The 26,995-nt window shown below is 36.6% G+C and overlaps 1 protein-coding gene and 1 pseudogene across 1 annotated transcript in view; one reads left to right on the top strand and one right to left on the bottom strand.

Annotated features, from left to right (window-relative positions):
- Positions 1 to 26,995, bottom strand: part of POLR2B (RNA polymerase II subunit B) — a 45,215-nt gene that overhangs the window by 15,603 nt on the left and 2,617 nt on the right. The window contains exons 2-15 of the mRNA XM_061420267.1: positions 26,100 to 26,172; positions 22,274 to 22,424; positions 17,469 to 17,581; positions 17,123 to 17,342; positions 16,604 to 16,762; positions 11,959 to 12,123; positions 10,014 to 10,210; positions 9,744 to 9,863; positions 8,789 to 8,975; positions 5,650 to 5,793; positions 5,267 to 5,406; positions 5,056 to 5,167; positions 1,547 to 1,701; positions 202 to 400 (exon numbers count right to left, since the gene is read on the bottom strand). Coding sequence (XP_061276251.1) covers positions 202 to 400; positions 1,547 to 1,701; positions 5,056 to 5,167; positions 5,267 to 5,406; positions 5,650 to 5,793; positions 8,789 to 8,975; positions 9,744 to 9,863; positions 10,014 to 10,210; positions 11,959 to 12,123; positions 16,604 to 16,762; positions 17,123 to 17,342; positions 17,469 to 17,581; positions 22,274 to 22,424; positions 26,100 to 26,172 — 2,135 coding nt within the window. The remainder of the gene's footprint in view (positions 1 to 201; positions 401 to 1,546; positions 1,702 to 5,055; positions 5,168 to 5,266; positions 5,407 to 5,649; positions 5,794 to 8,788; positions 8,976 to 9,743; positions 9,864 to 10,013; positions 10,211 to 11,958; positions 12,124 to 16,603; positions 16,763 to 17,122; positions 17,343 to 17,468; positions 17,582 to 22,273; positions 22,425 to 26,099; positions 26,173 to 26,995) is intronic.
- Positions 17,576 to 18,983, top strand: LOC133249591 (coatomer subunit zeta-1-like; annotated as a pseudogene).

The raw sequence follows: 26,995 nt of genomic DNA, 5'->3' as shown, positions 1-26,995 counted from the left end.
TTGGTAAAGTTTCTACTTTTTCTGGAATAAGCAATTATGGCTATTAAGAGTCAAAAACAAGAATTACGCATATTAAATGCTGTAATCCATAGCCTTTACACTACAAGGCTTTTCTTTCAGAAGAAACTATAGACTAATTTCTAATTTTTATTTTACTTCCCCCCAATTCCTTACAAAGCATAGTTAAAAACTGGTACCAACCTGGTTATGATCAGGAAAAGGAATAATAGAGGCACAGACACCAAGAATCATTGATGGATGAATTTCACAGTGTGTATATGTGGAACAATAAGCTACTTCTTTCTCCTGTAAATCATCTGGGGTCATTGCAAGCATCACTGTTTCTTCTTCAAGAGTATCAATATATTCTACCACCCCACTGGCCACAAGATCCTGCCAACTAAAGAAGAATTCATTTAATTTCCTTACTTCCTCAACTATCTTAGTTAACTAGGCTTCCTACTTAATAAAGAGTATTCCTGTATCTGTATGTACTCTTATAGGAAAAGTCTTAAAATACATGTATTATTGTTAACAGTGGGGGAAAAAAAAGTTACTGAACAATACACATAAAGTATGGCTCTGTAACTACTATTAGTTTGTTTTTATCTGCTCTGATCTAAAGAACCTACTTGTGAGGCTAGGGGGTGAGTATATAAAAACAAAGAATAAGGTCTGGAGGAATATATACCCCAGTTGGTAACAGTACTTACTTTCGAAAAGGAAGGTGTGAACTGGAGGCTTTTATATATTTTATTACATCTATTTTTTGAATTTTTTTTACAACAAAACTATATACATTCATATATCACTAGTAATAAATTGTAAAAGATTTTTTAAATTAAATTTAGTATATTTTCATATTATGTTATATATTACTTCATCACATAGGTTATTTCTTTTTCTTTGGCCATACCACATGGCATGTGGGATTCCAGTTCCCTGACCAGGGATCAAACCTGAGTCCCCTCCAAGCAGTGGAAGCTCAGAGTCCTATGTAGGTCATTTTTTATTAGTAGAGATAGTCTTTACCATGTCACAAAGACTTTTATTCTTAAATAAGACGATACAAGTCTCTTGAAAGAAAGTGTTAAGTCATTCAGTTGTATACAACTGATAACGACCCCCTGGACTGTAGCCTGCCAGGCTCCTCTGTCCATGGAATTCTCCAGGCAAGAATACTGGAGTGGATAGCCATTCCCTTCTCCAGGGTATCTTCCCAACCCAGGACTGAACCTAGTCTCCTGAATTACAGGCAGATTCTTTACCGTCTGAGCCACTAGGGAAGCCCCAAGTCTCTTACTTAAAAAAAATTAAGAACAACAAATGTAAAAAAAAGAACAACAAATGTAACTGCTTATGAGTTCAGAGTTTCTTTGTTTTTTGGGTCAAAGAAAATATTCTGGAATTAGATAGTGGCAATGGTTGTACTATCTTGTGACTATACTAAAAACCATTCAATGACATACTTTAAAATGTTTTATGTCATGTTAATTATATCTCATTTTAATTATATCTCATTTTTTTCCTAACTGCATGTTCTCACCTGTAATTGTTATATTCTCTCTCTTTCAATTGATCAATGTGTCTCTTCTTCAAAAGCAGCTTTTGTTTTTCCACAATTAGAAGTGGTCTACAAATACGGCCTGCATCTGTATAGATCCGAATCTCCCGCTCTCGAATATCTCTGATCATAGAAACCTACACATAAGAAGACAAAATAGTCTCATGAATTTATATCTTCTCTGTATCATTAAGGCTGAGACAAAATAACATTAATAAATTATCAGATAAAACTAACAGATCTTAGTTGATCATTGTTCAATATGCTAAAAACCTAGGTATAATTTAAAATTTTATAGAAGATAAATATTTAACCTTGATAATTATAGAGCTGAACAACATCTGGTAGTAATGTCATGCAAAATAAAATATGAATAAAATGTATTTTGGATATCAAAACACTAGTATGTGACAATTTCTTATTTTTGTCTCTGATAATTACATATACTTCACTGTGTAACCTTTCAATATCCAGCCCTGTGTCACTGCTTCAATCAAGCTTTCCCAATCGTAAGCCTGACTTCTCATGATAGTCTATCAGCAAATGGTTTAAAATCTATATGTCTAATACAGCAGTCACTAGCCACAGGTCACTACTAAGCACTTGAAATGTGACCATTCTAAAAGGAGATATGCTTTAAGTATAAACTACTTACTGAATTTCAATGATAAAATTTATCACTAATAATTTTCCATGGATTATATGTTGAAATTGTACTATTTTTGATGTATTAAGCTAAATAAAACACATTTATTTTCATCTATTTCTTTTTATCTTTTCTTTTTTCTGCCACACAACGTGTCTCATGGGATCTTAGTTCCCCGAGCAGGGGCTGAACTCATACCCTCGGCAGAAAAAGCACGTAGTCCTACCACTGCACCACCAGGAAATACCTTTTTTTTTTCCCCTTAATTTTTTTAACATGACTACTACAAAAATTTAATTGTCTATGTAACTTACATTGCATTTCTACTGGATAGTGCTAGAAAATATATTCCTGGAAAATATCAAAAATATTTTGGAAAAATTTACAATAAAGAACATAATATTAAAAGCACTATAGAATTTGAAGTGCCAGTATCAAGAAGTAAACAAATAAAAATTTCCAGTGAATTTTCTAGATCTAATATATAATCTTAAAAGTCAACTAAGAAATGAATTGCTAATGAGTTGGGAAATGGAAAAACAGACTGGTATTTCTACATAAAAGTACTTTCAAAAAGTGAAATAACAACTGGATACTTTTATTAAAGAAAAGATTGGGTAGAGAAGTCCCTGTTGGTCTGCGCTTTCACTGCTGGGGCCCAGGTTCAATACCTGGTGGGGGAACTAAGACCCACAAGCCACATAACGACGTAGCCATAGGAAAAAAAAAAAAAAGATTGGGTTTATTTAAAAAAAAAAGTTTGGATTATTCAGTTTTAAAACAACAGCAAATCATTAAAGCTTAATCAAAAAACACTAAGTTCTCCCAAAGTATAAAGAGTCAAAAGCCAAGAAAAAGAAAATGTCCCACATTCTTAGCCCACTTCCCATCCTTAGAAAAAATCTGAGATTAAACTGTGTGTGTGAGCAAAAACACCAAGAACAGCATTCTCAAATGCTTTCCTTGAATCCTTAGAGAATTCCTAATAGAATATAAAATATTATATTACAATAACAGAATATAGCTCTTTTGTCTTAACAGAGAGACATAAACTGAGCTGTGTCTCCTCAAAGGCCAAACAGAATCTTGTATTCCAAAGGAAATAGGTGTTCTCGAGAAGACTACTGACAGGAAAGCCTAACAGGTTCAACACAAAGCTAAAGTTATAAATGGATAAGATGAGAACCTCTGGTTATCAGAAAACATAAAGGAAAAGAAAAACTACTAGACTCCTAAAAAATATATACAATTCTCCTACTAAGAGGCTCCTAACAACATTCCACAATAGGAGATTAAACAGCCCAGTTCAAGGACACAGGGCCGATTTACAGTTCACTCACTCACTCACTGTCAGACACTACATATCAGGCACCACACGCAGAACTGAAAATACAAAGTCATATTAAGACACATTCCTTGCCTCTGAGACGTTAACAGTATAGTGAGAGAAGCAGGCACATAAATCAATAGTTACTATCTGGTATATGCATTTTGTCATAACTTATTCAAGGAAAATATGCTATATATAGTCACAGAGATAGGTCTAAATCAGGGGCTCAGTGAAGAGCCCAACAGATCAAATCTGCCCTTACCTGCCATCTATTTTTTTGAAAAAATAGTTATATTGATTTGTGTACTGTCTACGGCTACTTTTCACTACAACAGCACAGCTGAATACACAACAGACACTGTAAGGTGAACAAAGACTAAAATATTTAATATCTGCTCCTTTAAAGAAAACGTTTGCCAACCTCTGATCTAAATCAAACTGGGGGGTCAGGTAAAGTATCCTGAAGAAGACAAGAGTTAATACTAGAGTTTTTCAGAATTAGTGAGATTTATCTTAGAAAAAAAAGTAAAAAACACCTTCTCCCTATTACCCGTTTTTGAGGAGGCATGGGACAGGGAGCACAATCATTTCAGATTGAGGGAAAAGGCCCATGGAAAGGTAAAGAGGCCTAAACAGCATGAAGAACTTAAATTTTATCCTAGAGACCACAGCAAACCTCAACAGAAACAAATGGCATTAACAAAATTCTCAATCATAAAAAACACAATGCTGGTTCTTGGGCTTTCTCTCTCTCTGCCCGCTGCCCTCAAGTAAAGCAAGCTGCTCCTGACTTCAAGCCCTGAATACCCCTGGCTCAAAACCCAGAGTCTGCCTGCTAGAGGAAGACTTGGAGCAGCCAAACCTTGATTCTCTGCTTTGCTAGGTAGACAGGTGGCCAGCTTAAGTGTGTTAGTTTCTCTCCAAATCCACTTTCACCCAGAAAGACCCAAAGGTGCAGATTTGGGAAAATAAAAAAAAAAGCCTGAGCCCAGCCCTCAATGTATTACACTGAAAGCAAAAGCCGTATTTTGGGGAGGAATAAAGTTCATTTGGTATTTTGATGATTAAAAAACAAAATCCTATACCCAGAGCACTTCAACATCCACCTAAACATGAAAGAATCTAATAGAAGTGTATCGCATTTCAAGAATCAATCTCTGGATTCCAACAAAGGAAGTTATCAGAGATGATCATTCCTTCTTTAAAAGCACTGTCAGCTTCACAAAAAGATTCTCAAAAGAATACACTTTAAAATGTAATCTGAATTCCAAAATATAATTTAGTAATAAATTACATGTCAAAACTTTAGATGCATATATCTAAGGCATTAAAGTAAACAATACCTTATTATTAAATCTAACTCAAAACATTATCTAGACTTTTGACAACGCACTTTAAAATTCAAAGGACACCAGTTCAAGAAAGATATCAATGTAAAGACAACTTTCATTTAGCCTTATGCCTCGTTCAGAAATCCCAGAGATCATGTCCTCTTAAATAGTTAAAGATTCTTACTTCAGACACAATGATGTCCATCTGACGCCGCAACTTCCGGAGTGTGTTCATAAGTTGTTCAGGATCTTTATGTATTCCAACCCAACAGCCATTAACAAAAATCTTGGTTGCACTAAAATAGAAAACCAAAAGTATTTTGTACTTAGTAACTTTGTAATAAGCTATAACCAAAAATTAACAAGTTTCTTTTTTTAATTGCATCTATACACACTCAGCAATAGCTGCAGGAGAAATTTCTTCTAAATTTTCCATACTCCATTCTTCTAAAAATTCCAAAATTGGAGAAGGTTGAGATCCAACTGAAATATAAGCCATCAGGGCTAAATTCTTCACAAGTCCTACAGCATGGCCCTTGGAATAAATAAAGTACATATTACTCATACTGATTTAACATGCCTTGCAAAATTCTTTCCCACACTTCCCCTCCAATTTGATTTCAGAATATATTCTTACTTCCTAAAAACAAAATTATAATATTAGTTCTATACTATACTTAAATAATTAAATAAAATTAAAAGTTACTTATAAAAGTAATTATACTCTACATGATAATTCTTGTACTTTTTGTCTTAAACGTAAATTCTAATGTATTACCTCTGGGGTCTCAGCAGGACACACCATTCCCCATAATGTATTATGCAATTGTCTAGGTTTTGCTAGTTTGCCATCTCTACCAATGGGAGAATTTAAACGACGCAGGTGAGAAAGAGTAGATGCAAAAGTCAGGCGATTTAATACCTAGAAAACAATAACAAATCTTTATAGAGCTTGGGCATTTCTGTTACACTATCGTATTTTTGGCAAATACTAAAATGAGGCAAAATCATATTTTTCACATATAATCCACTCAGTGTCCAACAGTTTCCATCCTTCCTTTCTCCAATCTGCCCTGGATAATTCTGTTCACTCTTGTAACTTAACTGACCCTTACAGCAAGGATGGCAAATGTATGACATATAGTTCTAACATGCCACATAAATGTTTTATGGCCTATCTCCAAACATTTGGATGGTAGTGGGGTTTTTTTAACTTGATTTGTTCTTCGTTGTATCCCAGTACCTAGAACAGTACTTAGCAAACATCAGCCACTAAGTGTTATATGCTACCAACTCTCATTCCTTAGACCATAGCAAACATCACTAACCCATCCCAGAACTTTTTCCAGGTTGAGGCCTCTGAACCCAACACAGAGATTCAATATTTACAGAACACTAAGCAAGGTAATACTTGTGTAAGTACGGTAATATTTAGAGAGATATAAAGTAATCAACACAATCTCAATGTACCTAATAACACATCACCTCTTTCCCCACACCTACAACAATCCATCCTCCTTCCTCTTCCTAAATCTCCTATCATGGTTAATGGTGTCACCCCTCCCTTTATCTCCCAACCTAGAAATCTCATATCATCTTTGTCTCTGACTTCCTCCTTTCACGCATCAATAAACATATCCTGTCAACTCTATTTCCCAACTTCCCGAAAAAACTAAACCGTCCATTCCCAATGTCACAGCAAAAAACCAGCTCCTCACCTCTTAACCTGTACTACTATCATTAGCTCCTAAGTCCCTGCAATGTCCTCTCCAATCTACTCTGCTCAGTTACCAGAATTATTAAAACACAGATATAGGTAAGTTCACATCACTCACTGAATTAAAAAATATTAGACAGTTCCCCACCAGCTAAAGGAGCATGACACTGAAGCTCTTTTCAATGAAGTCCCAGACAACCTTCCCCTACTATAGTCCTCAGAACTGCTGTACTCCATCCACACTGCCGAACACTTCTCACCTCCACAACTGCCACAGGATGGAATGCACTCCCCATTCTGCTCTGCTTGGTGAAATTCTACCACTTCTATAGAAGACATCTGATCACCTCCAAGAAGAACTGTTTTCTTTTCTCTGTTCTATAGTTTTCCATCATTCATCTAATCACAAACTTCCTAATATTTCTCAAATCTGACTCCACTCTCTACCTCCATAGAACTGTTCTACTGAAGGCTCTAACCATTTCTCACTGAGCCTGTTGCAACAATCTTTCTGCCACCAACTATGCCCTTCTCAAATCTTTTCTCCACAATGACATTTACTGTGAAGCTACCTAAAAAGCAAAAATGAATGCCCCTCTACAAGCTGTTCCCACGCTCCCCTCTCCAACCCCACATTTCTAACTCTCCCACTTTGATTTGAAAACACTAGAATGATCTAGCGGAGAAGGCAATGGCACCCCACTCTAGTACTCTTGCCTGGAAAATCCATGGACGGAGGAGCCTGGTGGGCTGCAGTCCATGGAGTCACTAGGAGTTGGGCACGACTGAGCAGCTTCACTTTCACTTTTCACTTTCATGCATTGGAGAAGGAAATGGCAACCCACTCCAGTGTTCTTGCCTGGAGAATCCCAGGGACGGGGGAGCCTGGTGGGCTGCCGTCTATTGGATACAACTGAAGTGACTTAGCAGCAGTAGCAGAATGATCTAGCTCCTCCCACATACATGAGCCCTTTTCTCCCTCTGTCCCTTTGTTCAGGATATTAAGAAATTTTCTCCAGTTTTCCTATGAGCTATCGGTTCTGCCCTCCTCCAAGGCTTGGGCTATTTCTCAACTACCCTTCAAGACCCAGCTCACATGCCACCTCCTAAAGAAAACATTTCTGTTCACACTCTCAGGCAGTGCTATATACCTTTCTCCAGCATCCCCACAGAGCAAGCATGCATAGCTCTCATTTAATACTCCCTGTACCATGCTGTAATATCTGTTTCCATCTATGAGTACATACTGTAAGCTACTAAAGATCAGGGATCATGTTTTATTCATTCTTTGCAGATCCAATGTGTGACAGAGCTATTGGCACATCTTAAAACCCAGGAACTGAACTCAACTGGCAGGATGGCATTTATCGTAATTCAGCTCAAGGCATAGTGAGATATATAAGGACAAATGTTTCCTCTAATAGATGGTGAGCTCCTTGAGGGCTGGAATCAACCTGTGAACCCAGCATCACAAACACCAACTAGAGTCAACAAATCCTTACTAAACTAAAAGAAACTAGAAATTTAACTGGGTTATGAGCATCCTTCCATAATTCTTAAGATACTTAGACTTCCAGGAATTAAGAGGTTAAAGTTCATGTCTGAATGCCAAATTAATCAGGTGATACTGGTATAGGCTTGTTTTAAAAAAAAAAAAAAAGCAAATGAGGGGGAGATCCCTTCCATAAAGCTAAACATGTACATGGTAAGTTTTAAATCTCATATGAAAAGTAATTACAAAAAACAAATAAAAACACCTGGTGAGACATTTTTGTAAAATGTTTCCCCCATTAATCATTCTGAGAGTACTTACTGCAATCACTGTACATAAAACAGGGCAACATACAGAAATCAGTTTAGAAGTATTACATTACACAAAATAATTTATCCCCTGAGTATCAGTTTCTAATATGGAACTTTTAAGACAAAAATTTCATGAACATAGACTGTTTCACCTCCTAAGAACCTATGTGAATTTATTAAATATCTTGATGAGAGTCAAAACTTTAAAATCTCTTAGTAATGCTAACAGCTAACTTAAGAAAATTTTCACTTTCATAATTCAAAAGCCTCCAAGTGCTTTTATATCTAACCAAGAAAAAAAAAAAAAAGGGAAAACAATTTATATTCAATAAATGAAGATTCTATTAGTTTCATAATGTTTTCTTACCAAACCTGTAGTCACAGTTGACATCCTTACCTGAGATACTCCAGCTCTGGCTTGATGAGCTTTCTTTTGGTCACCCCAGTTTCCAGTAGCTAAAGAGTATTTTAGGCCATCAGATATAATCCTTGTTTTAATTGCCAATTCCAAGTTAAAATCCTTTCCACGATCAATGAACTTCTGGGCATAGATCCGTACTTCTTTAAGCAAATTCTTAAACATTCTGCCCAATAAAACGTTTTAAACTTGTCAAGGTCTGTAATATGAATTCTTTAACAAGGACACTGTTGCCCACAAGGAGGCGAAAAGTGGTTGAGACGGGGGGGGGGGGTTATTCTTTTTTATATAAAAAGCACAGATGTACATACAGTACAAAAACATACAAAAGCAAAGCAGTAAGGGAAAAAATAGTCGAAAGAGGGTGCTTAGTGGGGTGGTAAAAAACAAGATTGAAAAACTCTAATCTACAACACAATAAATACAAGAACATGCACAAAACACTGCTAATATCATTTTTGTGCTAAATTGTCTACATAATTTTTACAAGTAAGTTTTTCCAATTATAGAAATAGTATATGTTCATTATAGTAAATATAAAAACATATTAAGAATAAAATAAAAATCATGTATAACCTTAATTCTGACACAACCACTGCTTCCTCTCTAGCTTTTGTGTTTTTATAAACTGCAAAGCAGAACTAACAAAATTCCAATATCAGCACTCAGAAAGTCAATCAATAACTGAGCTTTCTCAAATGCTTTGCAATGGTGGAGAGGAATAAAGAAAATGTTAACAAGTGATAAACGTTCCCACAATCTTGAAATTCTCAGATATGAAGCAGAACTAAACTGCACAACTGGCAAAGAATGTAGCTAACTTCACATGTACCCATTATGCATGCCAAGACAGTTTTTTAGCACCTCCATGTGCCGTAACCAATCTAAAGTGAAATTTATCTACTTGTAACAGTATCGTTCTATAATCTCTTACCCTCTAAATAAGAATGCAAGTAGTGGTCCAGCAAGGTCCAATCTTTTGTTTCCATAGTGATCTCTGTCATCTAATTCTCTTCTACCCAAAGCTGCTAGCAGCAACCTATGAACCATGTACCTTTAAAAAAGAAAAAGAGAAAGCACATGGTTTAGGCTTTCCTTTTTCAACATATATTAAAAACATCAATTTTGACATTTTCAGCTTTAAGGAAAACTTCATCTCAACCACATCTTGGCAAAGAACTTAAAACAATGAAATACGACATACCCCAAGAAATAAGCTTTCTTGGTCTCACAAAAATCACTGACGCCAACATGAGGGAGCATTTCTTTCTGTAATACTTCCTTGGCATATTTAATTCTTTTCTCTTTGGTAACACCAGGCTTTGCCCCTCTTGAACCAATGAAATTTAGTGCAACATTCTGTTCTTGGATGACAAAAGCTTCATCGAGTGATGGTTTAACCTATCCGTTAATTAAAATAAAATAATTTTTAAATTATCTTTAAGATAAGGCAACTGTCAACTTATAATATGTTAAATATCCCTATGAACCCCTAACTAAATATGCAAATATTGTTAGAAATTCAAGGAACCACAAAATCCTAGAACTTAAAAACATTATTGATATAGGGACCTCTGAAAAAAATGATCAGCATGGACAATCATACTTTCCAGAAAAATACAAATAATTCCATTGTAACAGAGCACAGTGGGTTTGCGTTTGTTTTTTTTTTTTTTACATTTTAATAAACAATAGCTTAAAAAAGTTCCTTTCAAATATCTAAAATCAATTTAGAGAAGTTTAACACTCAAACTAAGCTCAAATGAATAAATGTGTCATAATGCTGTCAGTCTTGGTTTAAGAGGTTTATCCTTTCTTTTAACTATCTAAATACTTATCTTTAAGTATTAAGAGGAAAAAAGTAACTACTGACAAAAGCTTAAAGTAAAATCTAAACAGAATCCATTTTGTCATGTAATCATATCAATAAATACTCTAATAACTAAAATGTACTTCACTTTCTAACTTTGTAACCAATGTTTAGCCTATATTTTACTTTATTTCTCTGCAGTCTTAAAGACTTTGGATAATTCAGGACAATTTTAAGAATATCAAGTACTCCTTAGACAAGGATGGTTGATGAGGAAATGCATATTTATCTAGACTCAACAAACCTTCCCATAAAAGTAGTAACTTTACAGTGGAAGAACTTAACAGCTGCTGCTGTGAAGTTGACATTACCAATGATGGGACAAAATGACATCATGTGACTCCTGACTTGATGCCCTGGGAAGCACACACTATGATCTCTAGATTTGTCCTGCCAAGAAATGGCGTAAATTGAATCTAATCATGAGGAAATATCAGAAAAATCCAACTTGAAGGATATTCTATAAAATAAATGGCCTACCCGCTCCAAAAAACTTCAGTGGTATGAAACAACAGAAAGAGACAGGGGAAGATTAAAAGAGACTAAGCAAACATTAAAAACAGCATGTAATGGATGAGTGACTGGATTTTGAACCAGGAAAAAAAATGCCATTAAGGACACTATCAATATCTCTGGCAAAAACTTGAATAAGATCTCCAGGTTAACAGTATATACTACAACAAAATACCAATTTTAAGAACTGCACTATGATTATGTGAGTAAATATCCTGATTCTTATGAAATATACACTCAAGTATTTAGGAATAAAGGGGCACGATGCCTAAACTCACTTTCAAATGATCCAGAAAAAAACAATGTATATACACAGATAAAAAGAATCCTAAAACAAATGTGGCAAAAGTAACAGCTGCTAAATACAGGCACAGACTATATAGGAGTTATTTGTAACTTTTCTGTAAGTTTGAAATGGTTTAAAAATACTTGTTTTTTTTTTTTTTTTTAAGATATCAACTCTTCTTTTCCCCTTACTAAACTGCATCAGACTAGTGTGCCTTTATGATTTTCCTTATTACTATTTCTTCCTTATGCTGTCAATGAACTCTGGCTTCCTCTAGTTTTCAGGTCAATTTTACATAGAATTGTCAGGCAAAGAAGTCAAGGCAGGGCTGAAGGCTTTTGCTATACAGTAAATAGAATGGGGTTTACAACAGCTAAATTGATCTTCAGAGCAGCTTTCTTTTGTGTTTTAGGATTAACAACAGTCGGTAACTTTAAATCTCTTGAAAAACACTATGAATACATTTTGCATGCACATTACCATTTCCATCATCTCTGGATCTTCAAAATCATAAATAATATGCTCTAAAATATCTCTGTCAGACACAAAACCTAACGCTCTAAACACAATAATGATGGGAACTTCTTGCTTGATATACGGTAGCGTTGCCACAATACGTTGACCAATAGCACTCTTTTTTGCACCCTAGGAAAAAAAATCATTAGAATATGAGAATACAGAGATTACAGCCATATATAAACATCATTAGAACCATTTCAAATAAATGTCCATTGTATGTATTTCAAAAAAAGCATGCCTCTCATACTCTAAGGAATGTCCTATGGCTGTTTTCAAAAACCACTGCAACAGGTTTACTTATTTGACAGACAGGCTGGTCATTCAGACCTGAGAGAATTTCCATTCTCTACTCTGTTTGCCAAGATTCTCTAGAATACCTCAAGACTGTATCTGGAAACTCTGGCCACAAAACAATATAAACACAGACTACCCTTTGTCCTTTCCCCCAACCAAAAAAATTGGGAAGTTTGGAAGAAATAGATAAAGGGAAGCTAAGAGAGACAATAGACAGGCAAATGTGGGGAAAAGCTACGAACAGAACGAAAAATAAACTGAGAGTTGGTTGGTGAGCTATCTCCAAATATGAATGATTATTCAATATTAAAAAAGTCTCTTTCATATAGACTTCTCTTTTACAATTTCTCTCTTTAATTACATACAGAAATGAAATAAGTCACCACCCTTCACTGGCATACAAACACCTGGTTTCTCAATTTTAATCAAATTTCTTTCCTTTACTATCAAACTCTACCTTCTCATGGCCTCATAATCCTATATTATCATGGTCCATTTAATAACTATTGTCTTCTTCCTCCTACTTCAGGCCTCCTTCCTTAGAAACCTTATTTCATCTCATGAGTGTTCAGTAACAACTTTTCACAACTGATATCTAAATCTTCATCCTGGTCTTTTTCCTGTACCCACAACCCTCACAACTCCAACTGCCATTTGGTTGTTTCAACACTTATTCCACCTGTTTCATCATAGACGTTTTTCAAAATATGCAACACATTTAAAAAGAAGGCCTACACCATGTACTTCTCACATCACTACATTCTCTCTAAAAATCAATTCTTTGAAGTTCTCTATTTTATCTTGAACCTCAGGATAGAACAAGACAATCTTTTTTTTTTTTTCATGGCTGCCTATAGGCTATTGACACTCATAACCACAGTGTTTCCACTTCAGGCAGACTGACTAGTCTTCTTTTGGGGCACACACACTTGAGGAGCTTAATAAGGTACAGGAAATTCAATGGCTGAGAATACTAATTTCAGTCTGTCAGCAACCCTCAAGGCCCAAGGCAAGTAACTAAACTCCATTTCCTAATTTGTAAAGTTAGAGAGGTGAGGGAAGGTTTCAGATTGTTATCAAATAGCTACTGTGGGACCTAACAGGCAAAACAGTGAAGCCCTGGGCAATGATTATACAAAGCTTGGTTGATGCAAAGAGTTTTGAGATACCAAGTGTCCGACACTTGGCCAGATTTGACTACAGAGCACGGCAAAAGCATACAGAGTATGGGAATGGGCAGGTGGCTACACCTTTTAGCCACAACTTCCAAGTTGACAGAATCACTATGAACAATTATCTGTGAATTTTAAAAAGTTAAAAACACTACATAGAGGGAGTTGCCCGCTAGTCCAGTGGTTAGGACTTAGCCCTTTCACTGCTGGGGCCTGGGTTCAATCCCTGGTTAGGGAACTAAGATCTTATAAGCCACAAGCCACAGTCAGAAAAAGCAGGAGCAAAATTCCCTAAAAATAACTATACAGAAATATACATGTATATTGAAATGTCAACAAAATAAAGACCATACACCTAAACTGTTCATTTCATTCCCTTTAAAATGTTATCCTTTTAATTTTATTTCATGATTATAAGACAGAGACCTTATGTTTTTGCTTAGTGATTTTCAACTCTGGCTTCACATGAGAATATTCCAGGGAATTAAATAAAACAACATGGGTCCCCAAGTCCCATTCCTCAACTGAGTAAATGAAAATTCTGGAAAGAACCATAGAATCTTGAGTCATCCTCATGTTATATCAAACTTTATCACTAAATCTAGATGATTTTCCTTTCTCTGTCTCTGATTAAGTGATTTTGCCCATAGCTTCCATGATAATCTCCCTAATATACTGTGTTCCTTATACTTCTGGCCTCCATAATCCAGGCCAAACACTTATCAATTAAGAATCCACATCACAATCACCTGGGGATCTTTCTCAAACACTTGTAGCTGGGCTCCATTCTACCCCCAGTCACAAGAGAAAACCATCTTAATTCTTTAAAACACTTATTCTACATGGGATTTTTAACTTGAGGCCCTTAAACCTCTTTGTTCAAGTTCTTCTTTATAAAACATCAAAGTGACATTACACTCTGCAGAAGCGTTTATAAGAGCACAAGACTGGAAACCTAAACATCCATCACAAGTTCAGTTCAGTCGCTCAGTCGTGTCCGACTCTTTGAGACCCCGTGAACCGCAGCACGCCAGGCCTCCCTGTCCATCACAAGGGAATGGCTCAATAAATTATATTACATCCATACATGCAGTATCACATCTCAGAAATAATGAAAAACTGCTGATCTAAACTTGTTTTTAAAAGATACCAGCAAGGTGCAAACACTGTTTTTGAATTAAGACTATTTCTGAATGGTCTCATGAGAAATTATCAAAAGTAGCTGCTTCTGAGGAAAGAGATTTGGAGGTCAAAGGAAGACTACTTTTTGTACTTTTCTGAACCACTTTAATGTGCATATATGACTTACATTAAAAATTTTAACAAATAAAAATATACACGAAATTAGTTACAACAAATTTCCAGGAGAACCGTGAAAATTAAATCAAGTAACCTAAGTAACATAGTTGGCACACAGCTATAGTCAAGAAATGCTATTGTTAGATTACATTATCGTAAGTAACATGCCTATGCTGGGTGGCTTCTTGATGGCGCTCAATGATCTCTGCCTCTGTTACTGCCTTGTGTGGTCCCCCTGGAGAATAGACTGGATGTGCTGAATTGCACCTAACAAAAAGAACATGGCAAAAACGAAAGGATGTTGCTTTTGAGATTAAGGCATAAAAGATGGCAATTTCCATGTTGTTCATATGCTCTATGGCTCTGCTCAATTACTGTGACAAGCAAGTTGCCATGTTGTCAGGGGCTATATGGAGGGGCACCACGTGGCAAGGAACTGAATCTTGCCAACAACCACAAAAATGAGCCTTATAATGACTGTGGCCCAAAAACCTTGATTGCAGCCTTGTGACCAGAGGACCCAGCTAATCCACATCCAGAAACTGTGACATGATAAATGTTGCTACTGGAGTAATCTGTTACACAGCAATAAGTATTAATAAATAACAAAGTTGGATCATGGAAAAAGGAAGAGAGTTCCAGAAAAACATCTATTTCTGCTTTACTGACTATGCCAAAGCCTTTGACTGTGTGGATCACAACAAACTGTGGAAAATTCTGAAAGAGATGGGAATATCAGACCACCTGACCTGCCTCTTGAGAAACCTGTATACAGGTCAGGAAGCAACAGTTAGAACTGGACATGGAACAGACTGGTTCCAAATTTGTCACTCTGCTTATTTACCTTATATGCAGATTACATCATGAGAAATGCTGGGCCAGAGGAAGCACAAGCTGGAATCAAGATTGCCAGGAGAAATATCAATAACCTCAGATATGCAGATGACACCACCCTTATGGCAGAAAGTGAAGAGGAACTAAAAAGCCTCTTGATGAAAGTGAAAGAGGAGAGTGAAAAAGTTGGCTTAAAGCTCAACATTCAGAAAACAAAGATCATGGCATCTGGTCCCATCATTTCATGGGAAATAGATGGGGAAACAGTGGAAACAGTGTCAGACTTTATTTTTGGGGGCTCCAAAATCACTGCAGATGGTGACTGCAGCCACGAAATTAAAAGACATTTACTCCTTGGAAGGAAAGTTATGACCAACCTAGACAGTATATTCAAAAGCAGAGACATTACTTTGCCAACAAAGGTCCGTCTAGTCAAGGCTATGGTTTTTCCAATGGTCATGTATGGCTGTGAGAGCTGGACTGTGAAGAAAGCTGAGCACCAAACAATTGATGCTTTTGAACTGTGGTGTTGGAGAAGACTCTTGAGAGTCCCTTGGACTGCAGGAGATCCAATCAGTCCATTCTAAAGGAGATCAGTCCTGGGTGTTCTTTAGAAGGAATGATGCTGAAGCTGAAACTCCAATACTTTGGCCACCTCATGCAAAGAGTTGATTCATTGGAAAAGACTCTGGTGCTGGGAGGGATTGGGGGCAGGAGGAGAAGGGGACGACAGAGGATGAGGTGGCTGGATGGCATCACTGATTCAAAGGACATGAGTTTGAGTGAACTCTGGGAGTTGGTGATGGACATGGAGGCCTGGCGTGCTGCAATTCATGGGGTCGCAAAGAGTCGGACACAACTGAGCGACTGAACTGAACTGAAAGTGCCTTTCATACAACACTGATAATATGTTCCAGAAAAACTTTTTGACAAAGCATGCAGCCTGGTAACTTACAGAACTAGATTAGAAGGAATAAACCCAAACAATATCATGTAATATTCCATACCTGTCCTCCTCTCGCCAGCATGCTAACCCAGATAGTGCTGGTGGGTCGAGAAGAATTCTCCAGACATGATCTACACTCTCCTGTGTAGGCATATTTGGAATCCTTTTTGGCAAACACATAGACTGTGTTTGTTGCCATTTTCTCTTGAGCAATCAGAACCTACATGGACAATAAAAGTTATAGCCATAAAACACACAAGGTCTTTGAATTACAAAGAACAGTGAAAGCTGCATCTTAATTTAATCTGACTGTACAAGCTCATTGAAATAACAGTTCTTAAACTTTACATATTCCATTTTGCATAAACACTTAACTGCAACATATTAAGCTCAAACTGTCGAAATTTCTAGTGTATATTATACATAGCTAAACAAAGTTTTGGTTTAATATAAATTCAGCTGTCACCTGCCTAATAATTCAACTGCTACTTCCAGATTATTACACAAAATTTACTTTTTAATTTCAACTTTCATGAGCTTAATGATCATTTGTTATTTTTTATACATAATGCTATTATACCTTTTCTGATCCATTAATAATGAAGTAGCCACCAGGATCCAAGGGGCATTCATTTAACTCACAAAGATCACGATCAGTTAAGCCATTCAATAGGCAGTAAGTTGAACGCAACATAATTGGAATTTTTCCTATAAAAGTTTTCTGATGCTGCGTCTGAAGTTGTTCTTCACCTTCTTTAATGACTGTTTTTGTTATGTCAACATAAAGTGGAGCAGAGTACCTTTGAAAATAAAAGTAGATCACAAGTTAATAGTAAGGTATTTGCTAAAACTCTCAACTGGCCAAAATTTTATTTTCTGAATTTTATTTCAAAATTAGCTGCTGGAAAAGAAACATGGGTTCTTACGTGAGATTTCTTAATCTGGCCTCATTTGGCATCATTGGTGATGGAGCACCATCTCTTTCCCAATGGGTGGGCTTGGACAGGTAAATCTGTTCAAACTTCAGCAAATATCTTGGCTAAAATGAAACAAAAACCATGGAAAAAAGTAAATAATTTTTTCCATAAAAAATTTAATGATTCAGTTTTAATCAACATTAATATTTTGAGTAGAAACAGCTCGACTGTAGAAAATGCCAAAGTTAATCCACCTTACTAAAATAGTGACTCTCCATAGTCACTATCCATATTCCATAGACATCAAGTTTTATACTTCATCACTCTCTTAAGATGGAAGACAAAAAGAGACTGTAAAGACTAAGCATATATCATATGCTCTGAATTCATGTCAAACAACTAAAATGGATTTGCATTAATGATCTGTACAGCTGCTTCATGTGCCCTCTCCTTAGCTGAGGTTAGGTTAACAAAGTTACCGGAAAACAAAGAAAAGATAAATTCATACAATTAGAAACGTGTTTTAAACTAATCAACAGGACATGGGAAAAAGTAAACCTAACTCTTCAATTACACATAACAGAAGATGTCAGCACCAGTCGCAGGGCAAAATGGAGGTGCTGATTTTGGAACCCTTCCTGTATACTGGTCAAAGACATCTTTATTCTGGACAATGAAGATCAACTTTTTGCCACGTACAATGACACCTATACCAGCATCAAGAAGCAAAAGGCCTTTGAGAAGAATATTTTCAACAAGACCCATAGGATTGACAGTGAAGCTGCCCTTTTAGAAAGCCTGAAAGTGGTATACAAAAGCTGTATCAATCTCTATTTCTGTATGATTGGCAGCTCCTATAAAAATGAGCTGAAGTTCATGGCTGTTTTGAACTGCTTCTTCAACTAATTGAGATCAGATGCTGAGGGAAAATGTAGAAAGCAAGCTCTGCTGGTGAACATTCTTCTCGGTTGTGGAAGAAATCATAGATGCAGGGGTGATCCGAGACAGTAATTCCCATAAAGTGGTACACCCGGTGGCATTAAGGAGCAGATCAAATATCAGGTGCTGCAGTCAGCCAAGAGAAGATCCAGCAGTCACTCCAGTGAAGACCACCATTCCTGGCTTTTCAGTTCAGTTATGTCCGACTCTGCAACCCCATGAAGTGCAGCACGCCAGGCCTCCCTGTCCATCATCAACTCCCGGAGTCCACCCAAACCCATGTCCATTGAGTTGGTGATGCCATCCAACCATCTCATCCTCTGTCGTCCCCCTCTCCTCCTGCCCTCAATCTTTCCCAGCATCAGGGTCTTTTCCAATGAGTCAGCTCTTCGCATCAGGTGGCCAAAGTATTGGAGTTTCAGCTTCAACATCAGTCCTTCCAATGAACACCCAGGACTGATCTCCTTTAGGATGGACTGGTTGGATCTCCTTGCAGTCCAAGGGATTCTCAAGAGTCTTCTCCAACACCACAGTTCAAAAGCATCAATTGTTTGGCGCTCAGCTTTCTTTATAATCCAACTCTCACATCCATACATGACCACTGGAAAAACCACAGCCTTGACTAGATGGACCTTCGTTGGCAAAGTAATGTCTCTGCTTTTTAATATACTGTCTACGATGGTCATAACTTTTCTTCCAAGGAGTAAGCATCTTTTAATTTCATGGCTGCAATCACCATCTGTGGTGATTTTAGAGCCCAGAAAAATAAAGTCTGACACTGTTTCCACTGTTTCCCCATCTATTTCCCATGAAATGATGGGACCAGATGCCGTGATCTTAGTTTTCTGAATGCTGAGCTGGCTCTTCACTTTCTCAAAAAATCCAAGAAGAGCTCCTGGGTGACTTCTCATCCAGTCCCTCAAGTGATGCTTGCAGGATCATCTTGGGGTCACAGGGATTAAGACTCCATCATGTCTGTAGGTGCCCCACCCTCACCCCAACCTGTACACGCTTCCCCTTCCTTCTCACTCCTCTCTGTCAGTACTGGAAGGAAAGCTCTGAGCACATCTGACACAAGGCAGGGGAAGCACCCTCTTTCTTCTTTGACTGGATTATGCTCCCACGCTCTCCTAGAGCCTGTATTTTCTCCTCCACTTCTGTGCCTTGTGATGCAACTAAACTTCAAAGCAGGAGAAGGAACGTGCTGAGGGCTTTCCTCCTTTTGCCTCTACACAGCCTTCATCCCAACAGCAAGGGGAGGGAGAGAGAATTCTTTTGTACAGAATAAGTGGGGATGGGGAGTGGCATTTCAAGTCTAGGTATTTTCCCCTATTTCTTCTTACTGCCCAGACCTCTAGTCTTGAAAAAAATACTGGGAACATAGGAAAGGACAGCATGGAAGCAGTGATTTAAATTTTATCGAAGACGGTCTACAAAATTCTATATTTCAAACACAGCTGAATTTTTTTTTTACCCTGATCCTGGCTTTTCAATTCTCTGCCTTGGGTCTGTGAACTCTGCTGCTTAATGCTGTCCTCTTCTGCCTCAACCTAATCCAGGCAGTAGGTCTGAGCACCACCCATCCCGAGGTCACCGAGAGAGGTGCCCTTCTTCAGAAAACCTTTGGGATTAGAATTTCCCCAGGAAGATGAAGGATGGAACGCTCATTTTTGAGTTTCATCTCTCCCTTTGACCCAAAACTTCCCACAAAAATGTCTCAAGAAAACTTCCTGAGACTTAGCATTCTGCCCCATTCACTAACTGCCAATTCCCATGGGCAGATAACTGGGAATCCTTGAGGGGGCATTTCTGTGTAAGAGATGTATGGAATCAGTATGACAGCCACCTTCTTACAATACTGTGTGCAAAGAGGAATAAAAAGAAAACAACAACATAAAATCCTAATTACTATTCTACATAAAGAAATGAGAATTTCCAACCACGGGTGACTATAGCTTATTTCACAGTTAAAAAAAGAAAAGAAAAGAGAAAGAAAAATTTTCAATTAAATATCTGCTACCCAATAAAACAAGATCCATGAGAACTTTTCAGAGTTAAATGGATACAGAATTTCTCTCTAAATCAAACCTCAGAAAAGGAAAAGATGGAACTAAGCAGATCACTAAAGGAAAATCATTAATACCCAAGTTCCCCAAGCTGGAGTAGGCAAAGAGCAAAAAGAACTACTGGTGATAATGAAACAAAAGGAATTAAGTCATCCAACTACTCATTTCCACTATCACCTTAGTTTAGGGCATTATTATCTGAAACTTAAGCTATTTCAAAATTTGTATCTGACTCTAGTCTCTTGCCATTCCCAGTAAACACCATTTCCAAAGCAACCTTTTAAAAATAATGCTTTATATACATTCTTTGACAGTCTTTCCACAATTTCCTATGATAGCCAATGACATCCAAGCATATGAAAACCTAGTTCCATCTTATCTTCCACTATCGAAAAGAGATCAAGTCAAAAACAATATACTGACTACAGTGGTCCCTCCATTCCAACCACAAGCCAAATTCATGAAGGATCTTTTGCTGAAATGATTAAATATCTTTTCTCTACTATGACAAATGCCCTTCATGGTCCGCTTAACTCCCTCCCGTCTTTTTCACTAAGCTCTGATACCAAAGCTTGAGATCTCTTCCTTCCATAGTACTTATTTTGGAACTCTGAATATGCTATATTGTTATCTCTCATTTTGAAAAGACCATATATAAAAAAATGCCATACATTAAAAAAAAAAAGACATTTTATACCTGTTTTTCCAACACAGTGCCAGAAGAGTCAATTATTTTTGTTCTTAAGAGCAAAGTCTATGGAGTATCTCCACCTAAACTTTTACCAGCCCTCATGAGACAAGCTACAGAGAAGAGGGACTGATCTGGCAGGAAATAATAATCTCTCCCTCTGTCTACTTCTACTTCTTTTCTACCTAGTTTTGGTTTTTAGTTTTCCCTGTCCCTCAAAACCGATCAAGCTGTCTCTCTACTCAAAAACTAGGAACATGCAATTCCCTGGTGGCTTAGTGGCTAGGATTCTGGGCTTTCCCTGCCATGGCCTGGGTTTGATCCCTGGTGGGGGAAATTGAGATCCCCCAACCCACGCAGCCAATAAACAAATAGTGCTTAAAAAAAAAAAAAAAAACTGGGGTGGGAAGAAAGTTCATGCGGGAGGGAAATATGTATACCTATGGCTGATTTATGTTGCTGTATGGCAGAAACCAACAACACTGTAAAGCAATTATCCTCCAATTAAAAATAAATTAAGAAAAAAACTAGGGACAGTCATTGTTTTCGACTACATACACACTTCTTTACAATCACTCACTTAAAACTAGATTCTAAAATGATAGCCCTGCTATGATTTTAACAATGCTGAAAACATGCATGTGTTAAAAAAAAAAAAAAAAGACTACAAATGAATTTAGAAAAATTAAAAGAGCTGATATATTTGGGTGATTTTCCCTTATCTCTTATATTGATATAATAATGTATTTCATGCAACAAATAATCAAGGCGGAAGTTCTTCACCTACTTTTTCTTTCAATTCCTTACACTTGGAAAGACAAAAGGAGGATTTTCTGAAGTAATATGACTATTTCTGGCTTGCTTCTCTTAGGAGCTCATCATATCTCTTGAGATTCCTCTTCCTATTAAATACCTACTATCTGTATAAGAATTAACAGTTCTGCATTACTTGCAAAAATGCATCTCTCCATTAGTAAGAATAAATCAGGAGCTGATAGAAACTGTTTTAAGTACACTACAGAAAACACCTATTTTCTTTTTTAACCTTTAAGCCAGGTGAGAAAAGGATTGAAATTTTGAATCAATACATTTATGTTACTTTATTAAAGTAACCATCTTACCGGTTCTTCAACTTCTCCACTAGCATGCTGAGCTTCAGCTTGTAGGTCTATAGGTGGAGCATCTTCCACAATTCTTTGAACAGACATCTGAATAAACTCATCAAAAGAATCCAGCTGTTGTCTCACCAAACCTTTCTCATCAAAATAGGAACTGCGAAAACATGAGTTTACAATCAGTTACAACTCACTGATGTTTTCTAGCATACTTCCCCATTTTCATTATCATTAAATTCAACAAATATTAATCATGAAATAGAAATTACTCTTATCCATCACTATATAAAATACTATCATGTATCTAAAAAGGGGATGAGAGTAGGAACACTTTCTTTGTAGAACTTATTGTTAAGTCTGGGGAAATGAGACTTATACTTGTGGGTAAAAGTACTAAAACACAACGTAAGAACTATAAGGAAGCCCTAACTTATAAATATCCCTTATAAACTTTATCCAATCTCTTTGAAACATTTCTTGAAACTAAAGAAAATGTATAGTCAAAGAGAAAAATGTTAACATGGATGGGCCATGAGAATATTACGCTAAGAGAAATAAATAAGAGAAAAACAGATAGCACATGATTTCACTCATATGTGGAATCTTAAAAAAAAAAAGGAAAAAACCCAAACCCAAAACAACAGACAGACAAAAGAAAAAAACCTCACAGACATAGAGAACAGATAAGAGGTTACCAGAGAGAGAAGGCGGTTAGTGTTATAGGTGAAATGGGTGAAGGGAGTAAAACGTATGGTGATACAAATGATGGATGATAACTAGACTGTGGCAGTGATCCCTCTGTGGTATATTTAGATGTTGAACTATAACGCTGTACACCTGAAACTTATATAACAAAAAAAAAGCATGGAAAAAAAAAGATAAAAATAAGAACTTTAATTTTAATAAGAAAGATGATGATGTCAATGACTAAAATATAGCATGTTAAGAATTTCAATTTTAGGTTAAAGATTATCTTATTCTGTATATGTTAAAGGTAAAATGAGGCAAAGTCATTTAAGTGAAAATACTTAGCAAATGACTGATCATTAAAAATGGAGCAAGGTTGAGAGATCAGAGTTAGTGGTATAGACACAGAAATCAAACAGTGAAAGCCCTAATGAAGGACAGAGGCTCAAAAAGAAACAACTTACTATTTGTAAGAAGACTCTTTCCCCTCACCACCACACAGGAAGAGCTGCATAGCTGGACCTAGCTTCTGGCCCCTTTTGCTTATTAACTAGCTCCCTCATCTCACACCAATTTTCTGAGCACCATGCATAGCCCAACAGACCATCAGCTTCCCGTTACCACATCAGGAAATCATCTCACAGATGGCTGGACAGCCTATAGATTCGTTGGCTTTGGGTCCCACCCTGATTCAGTCACCCATGGCTACCAATATCAGAAGTTCTCTATGGCAGAGAACACAGTAACAATCACCCATATATAAGGTACAGCTTTAAGAATGATGGAGGCAGAGACTTCCTTGGTGGTCCAGTGGCTAAGACTCCATGCTCCCAATGCAGGGGCTAGTTTTGATCCACCATCAGGGAACTAGGTCCCACATGCCACAACTAACAGTTCGTGGGCCAAAATTAAAAATTCCCGCATGCCACAACTAAGACCTGGTACAGCCAAATAAATAAATAAAAGTAAGTACATATTTATAGAATTGTGAAGGTAATTTCCTTCAGTAGAGACTGTGAGCTAACAGGAAAGAAATTTCTCACAACCATTTGGGTCAGCCATTGTATATAAGAGACACATAGAAGGCACTAGCTGTAAAAGTAAACAACAATGGTTTTATGGACAATTTACAATTAAAAATCTTTTTAAAAACTAAGGACAAGTTTCATCCTCCCAGGAAGCTGAACCATAGCTACTTTTCCCCAAATCATCAGAACAGTACCTCATTAGAATGCCACCCTTTAAACACCTATAGTTCTTATTTATGAGTAGTTCTTATTTATGGTATCTACTACTATGATGGGCTTCCCTGAATTCCCAGATTCAGTTGTGAAGAATCCACCTGCCAATGCAGGAGATGTCGGTTCATTCCCTTGATCAAAAAGATCCTCTGGAGAAGAAATGGCAAACCACTCCAGTATTCTTACCTGGGAAATCTCATGTATAGAAGGAACCTGGCAGGCTATAGTCCATGGGGTCACAAAAGAGTCAGACACAGTGACTAAATAACAACTACCATGACTGATGTACAAGAAGTCATCTTACTAAAGTCACTATGACATTAAGTATTATCACATTCACAAGCCTGGGAAGATCACTTGATATCAAATAGTGGAAAAACAAAACATCGTCTCACCATAGTTAAAGTACCTATAAGCAATTAAAATGTAAAAATCAAACAACACTTTATTCTGTAAGAAACATTAAATGCATGGACTTGTTAAATAGTGTATTTAATCCTTCAGCAATCTGCCACATAAGTTGACAACTATTTTTTTGGCTAAGGTCAAAACATTCTTTCTCCCTGGCGATCACCAAATACAGGCATCCTCCAAACATCTAGCTGGTTACTGTTTCCTAGTAAAATGTCTCTTGGTGTTTAATACTAAAAATCACAGAAGATGTAAATGTCTCAGTATGAAGTTTATAGTCCACGTTTAATAGGAAAAACAAATACATACTTACATCCCATAAACTCAACACATTTTTAACAAAACAATCTTCAGCAAAGCTTCAGTTTTACTCCAAACACAACTAGCAGAATCTAGAAGCATGTATTCTTCAAAAGGGAAGAGGCTGAGGCATCATCATATTACCATATATAAAGCAACGGTCACTTTGGTAAGAGAGGAGAATTGTAGCATTTTACATCCTAACATAGCAAGAGGTGACTTAACTACTTAAAAGTTATTTGTCTTATCTATATGTAAGGCTTCCTGCTCAGTTTTACTAACAGTTTAATTACACTTAGACTTGGATGGGAATGTGGGTTGAAATACAACCTGTTATAACTTTATCGATTTAAAACAGTGAGAAAACCAAGGAATCAAATTAACAGCACCAGTAATGTAACAAACAGGCATCATATGCCATCTGATATAATGCACTGAGAGCAGAACATCATTGTTACCAAAAGTAAGCACCTAACTATGAGCATCAGACAAACCCAAACTGAGGGGCAGTCTACAAAGTAATCAGCCTGTATTCTTCAAAAATGTCAAGGTCAAAAAAAAAAAAAAAAGTGAGGCCATGGGACGCTTTGAAGAGATAGTGGGTTTCAGAACCGCCCCCCCAAAAAAAGAGGAAGACTAAGGAACTGTCCTAGGTTATAGGAGACAAAAGAATAAGTCATGAAAAAATGTAATATATGATCTTATGTTGGATCCAGGATCAGAAAATTTTTGTTTTGTTCCAAACAACTTTAGTGGGACACCAGCAAAATCTGGGTAAGGTCTCTAAGTTAAATAAGATTACTGTAAAAAAAAAAAAAATAAGATTACTGTATTAATTAATTTCCTTATTTTAACAACTTAGATTATGATTATATGAAAGAATATTCCTAGGTAAGTCACTAAGTCTCAAACATTTCAGAAAAAAATGCAGACAGATAAAGAATAAGGCAAACATAGCAATAAAGTTAACCTTTACGGAATCTAGGTGAAGTATATACATGAATTCTTGCATAATTTTCCTATAAATCAAAATACCTTGCAAATTAAAGTTAGATACTTAAATAAATAACAAGCCAGCACTCTTGAAGCCTATTCACAAAAAACATCTAATTTTCAAGCAAAGAATAAGCAGGAAATCACTGTATGGTTTACAGTGCCTTTTAAAACTTTTTCAGTTTGATCTAAAACATTACCTAATTACAATCCAGCAAGCCTCTTGCCATAAATCTGGGGTGATTTCATCATCATCTTCATCATATTGCATATCTGCAAAAAAAAAAAAAAAAATCATTCTTACTTGCAATAAATACTACTAGCTCACATCTCACTCCTATCATAGCTCACATCTCACTCCTATCATGGGAGGTAGCAGAAACACATTTATCGGTACTAAATAAAAAGCAATTGCTTTACCCCATTTCTGTAAAATCTCAATCATTACTTGAATTGTAATGAAATAATGTATGAATGTATGTATATATACACGAGTCTATGTCACATAGGTATTCTCCCAATTCACAAAGAGGTCTCATGAGAAAGGTTCAGTACAAGTCATAGTCATAGGAATTTATAACTGTTCCATCCTCTTCAGAAAGCTCATGTAACTCTTATTAACAGCTAAATATATTATAATAACTAATAGCAAGCTGACAGTCCTCTGATCCAAAGTCAGAGATAAGGCTAAGACGTAGGAGTCAGCAAAGGATTCCAATAGCTGGGCAATATGTTAAGGTGCAGTGTCTATTACAGCAACACTTCATACATGGACAGGGATGACAGCCTCTATTTTCCAAAGGTGGCCACACTGTATCTTCCATTTTACATATTCTTTTATAAAGTGATTTTAACACTCCTATCATCAAGATATAAGGGCGGGGGAGGTTGGTCAATGCTTCTTCCCCTTGATTCTAGATAGGTTTTTGAATCTCCCATAACTAAAGAGAATACAGTTGAACCAATGTTACACAATTTTAGAAGCTTTAGATCAGGAAAAGCAATGCAATTCCACCTTGTTTGCTGAAATACTTACATTTGGAGCTGTGATTAAGAAGACCTACTACTCTAAGGCTGGTATACTTAAGTGAGAAAG

The sequence above is a fragment of the Bos javanicus genome, chromosome 6 (assembly GCF_032452875.1).
Source record: "Bos javanicus breed banteng chromosome 6, ARS-OSU_banteng_1.0, whole genome shotgun sequence".
In the NCBI taxonomy this organism is placed as follows: Eukaryota; Metazoa; Chordata; class Mammalia; order Artiodactyla; family Bovidae; genus Bos; species Bos javanicus.
Note: the sequence above shows the minus strand (reverse complement) of the source record. Positions and strands in the feature narration are given on the sequence as shown.